The sequence below is a fragment of the Asparagus officinalis genome, chromosome 1 (assembly GCF_001876935.1).
Source record: "Asparagus officinalis chromosome 1, Aspof.V1, whole genome shotgun sequence".
Lineage (NCBI taxonomy): Eukaryota > Viridiplantae > Streptophyta > Magnoliopsida > Asparagales > Asparagaceae > Asparagus > Asparagus officinalis.
The window spans coordinates 91344378-91348513 of record NC_033794.1 but is presented as its reverse complement, the minus strand read 5'-3'; the positions used below and the strand labels follow the sequence as shown (position 1 = coordinate 91348513).

The 4136-nt window shown below is 40.4% G+C and overlaps 1 protein-coding gene across 1 annotated transcript; it reads left to right on the top strand.

The window, feature by feature from the left end:
• LOC109837280 lies at positions 6-1869 on the top strand (the record flags this gene model as incomplete). Its single annotated transcript, XM_020405452.1, has 1 exon — positions 6-1869. A coding segment is annotated over one exon (1572 nt), but the record flags the coding sequence as incomplete, so codon positions are not given.

Here is a 4136-nt window from a genome sequence, read left to right as displayed (position 1 = left end):
CCGTCCGGGCCCACATCGAATCCTCGGCCTCCTCCCTCGTCCGGTCCCACCTCCACTCCGTCCCCTACTCCGTCGTCGACGACATCATCCGCGAGGATTTCCGCCTCCAGAGCTCCAGCTCCGCGCCCGGATTCTATATCTACTTGCTTAACCTGGATACTCAGTCGAAGCCCTACGCCTACTCCTACGAAGGCCGGGATGCTTCGCCCCATTACTCCAAGTGTCTGGGGAGCATTTGGACCGGGGAGGAGAGGTACATTTGGATCGACCTCGCTGCGGGGCCCGTTGACTATGGGCCCGGGTTGTCGGGGGATGGCGTGCTGCCCCGAGGTGAGTTCCATCCTCTAGCCGCACTCCATAGGAAATCAAGGTCAGAAAAGGCTTTGCTTGCTGATTTAGCTTCTTTGGTTTTGAGTGCTTATCGGGCTTTGCTTGTTCCTTCATTGAGAACCCCTGTGCATTTCGAGAACTCGTTGCTTATTGAGCTTATTCATATTCATGGGTTGGAAGCCAAGGATTCGAAAGTAGGGCTTGACTGGGGGTTCATTGAGAAGACCATTAAGGGGAATGAGTTATCTTTTAAGGATCAAGAGTTGAAAGTTAGGAGCTTTAGTGTGAATTTCCATGAATGTGCAATTTGTTCATATGCAATTGCCAAGTCCATGAACTCTTTTACATCAAGGTTCTTGTTTGAGAATTATACATTGATCGTGAGCGAGTATTTGGATTCGAAACAGCTGCATCATATTCTTTCGGACTCGGTGGATGAGATTCGTAGGGTTGCAGGGATTGGTGATGAGGAGTTTGGTAGAGTGCTTCCAGTGTATGTGTTTGATTTGGATCATGAAAAGCTTCTTATGCTCGATAGGTATCATCAAGCGGTTGCTTTTACGGACATGGTGATCGCTGTTAGAACTAGGGTTTCACAGACGGTCAGTGATTATAGCTGCAATGGACGACATGTGATTACTCAAACCCGGAATCTTGATCGTCCAATTATTGGTTCAATCCTTCAGAGTATGTGGGGTGTGTCGCCGACTCACCTTTCTTGGAGCCCACAGCATAATAGTACTTTGGTTGACTACACTTGGAGCGTAGGGCAAACCCCTTTTGGACCATTTTCTGAGTCTTCATCCCTTTCATTTGTTCAGAGAGATGCGGCTCGAAGGAATGTTTTGCTTACTTCTTTGAATTATACAATTTTAAGCACCGCTGATATATTAGAATCCATGGCCCAACATGGAGGGGATAGAAAGCTTCTTCAGAAGAATCGGCACGTGGAATTTGTGCAGAGGTGGAATCTGTTGAAATTTAAGTTGGAGAAGGTGGTATCAGCGATGTCCCATTTGGATTACGAGAAGGCGATGTTTTACTTGAGGTCTTCGGATCATGATCTTTATGCTCTTCATACCTTGGTTTATGAGGCTACTCAGAATTTGGAGGCGTCCCTGATTTGTTTCAAGGACCCACCTTTCCCATGGGCATCGGTTTCTTTAACTGCGGTTTTTGTGTTTGGTTTCATCTATATTTATGCAAAGAAAGATAGGATTTTCAAAAGCAAAAGGAAGAGGTTTTGATTCCCCTTGAGATTGTGAAGTGCGTTTTCCTCTAATGAAAGATTTTTCAAACTCGGAAGATGCAAGTTTCAGTCCGAGATGGGAGCTTAAGTTTATATCTGCTTTTGTTAGACGTGTGGAAATGAACTTATTTATTATTGGGTGCAGTTGGCTTTCTTTTTTATACCATAGGAACTGCTCACTTTTGCCCAACTTTTTGCCCAACTAGGCAGCTTGAGATGTATTTGAAAATACTTGAATTTACACAAAAAATACTGTCTGTATGGAATAATCCGACTCTCCTTTGTCTTGATCTGTGGATGAATTGTGCTGGCTTGCAATGTAGCCTTAATATATTTTCCAAGAAAATCCATAATGCATTCATAAAAAGACTGTTGTTTTTCCTTTTCGTGGAACCATTTTTCTTCTCATCGAGTTGCTAAGAAATTTAACGACTTTCCCATCGGATTATTTGTGACTATTAAAAATATTGATCTTGTCATAGTTTCTTCCATTTGATGAAATAGATGGCAGGAACTTGGTAATTTACCAAACAAAATTAGAGATGCAGCGTATGATGCTTCAATTTGAAGAGGTATGTTCTCTGGTCAAGGAGCTGATGAGGGGTGCTCCATTTGATGAAGGTACTTATTCCGCGAAAACGAAAAAAGCTTTTTCCGCGGCTTTATCTTACCTCAACGTATTCTACACATTTTATGAATTATGTGCAGAAATTTTATCCATTAGGTTTTACATGCGCACCTACATTTTATATTTGTGTTTCAGATGCTCATTCTAAATTCGAGAATATTTGTGTTTCAGATGCTCATTCTAAATTCTAGAGGAACGCATACAAAATATTCATGGCGATTGTTCGTATCATGGTTCAACTTATTATCCAAATTGAAACATTCCTTTTTTCTACAGGCAATTTCAACCTGTCAATCTTGAAATATGCATAACAACCATCTTTACAACAGCATTGAGTTGGTACGAAGTGGGAATTTGCTGAATATTAATTTCAAAACTGCAGTCTACTTCCTTATTCCCTCTGCTCTTAGTTACTGTTCTTATCCACCATTTCTCCCCGCCACTAATCTTTTAATGTTTAATCTTTTAAACTCTCATCCTCCTTCCGCTTCATCTTTTGCCCAGGTCAGTGCCGATATGATTCTGACATGAATAAAATCTGAATTTCCAATCTCATAGGATATGAACCAGAATGTGCTTTCTCATCCTTCATCTTCGGTCATCATGCGCTGGCGCTAGTTTTTTTAGTAGGAAATTGGGCAAGTGTTGGTATTTGTTCATCTTGAAGTTGTAGATTAGGAAAAACAAGACCATGCTATTATTCTTTCACAACCGATTGCTAGGTAAATCATAGACATGCATTATTGATTTTAAGTGTTATTTATTTTGGTCAATATTGAAGTGTTAATGTGTTTATTTGATTTATAATAGAGCTTTGGTGGGGTGCATGTCAATTTTTTGCTGTCATGTGTATGTGTTAACAGCCATCGTGGTGCCCATCCATGTCTACAAGTGATTATACATTTAGTCTACCCATGAGTCTTTTTTTTGGCAGGGTAAGATGGATTTATATCGAGTCACGAATCTGGTGTCGTTGAAGTAGTGGGTGTTTCCGTTTGAAAGTATTGCTGATTATGCATGTATTGTTTTTTCGAGGTTCATGTTGCACTTTGCACTCCGTAGCTCACAGTGCCGCTTTCAGACAGGACTTGATTCTATCAGGTTGTTAAAGAAAGGTAAGGAACTTGTCGAATTCATCAATAAGAAGACCTGCCAGGCAAGAAAAATCTTCCGTAACGTTGATAGAAATTGGTAGAGAACTATCAGGTATGTGATATCTTCATTGAAGTTTACATGACGTAAGCTTGCAAGCAATTTCTCAAAAAGAAAACTATGCTAATTGAATTTCTCAGTTCTGATTCAAGCATGTGATACTGATACTGGTTGATCCAAAGGTTTTATGCCCTTGTTAGCGTGTAAGCTTCGACACTTTTGTGAAAGCTGGCGACAGTGATTCAATCGTTCAGGATCAGTGTCATCCCTTGCGGCGAAACGTCTGGAAACGACAATAGAAGAAGAACTAGGAGAGCTTTTTCTAGGGTAGATTCAATAGCTTTACCATGTTGGGATATTACTCATGGCCGTTATGCATTTAAAAGAATATCATTACAAATTAGAAGCGCATTTGCTATGACAGGTTCTATAGTTTCACCATGCTTTATTTATTAGACTTCGTCATTTCTCGCGATGGGTTTTATTTTGGGTTTTACGAGTACCACGCTATATAATTGAGTTATTTAAGGAGGTCTAGAGAGGGATTTTACCTTTTGAATGCAGGGTTGAGATCTAAGATTTTATGTTCCTCTTTCTACTATGAATCTTATCTAAATTCGCTGTGCCCGTTCTTGTTGAAAGACTTTCAAAAAACTTGTACTCTTTAAATATGAACGCTTCACCCATCCTACTTCATACATACCAAAACAACTTGACTACGAGAGAAAGCCTAGTAATATTGGACGTATAGGATAGGAGAACCAAAAAACAATAACA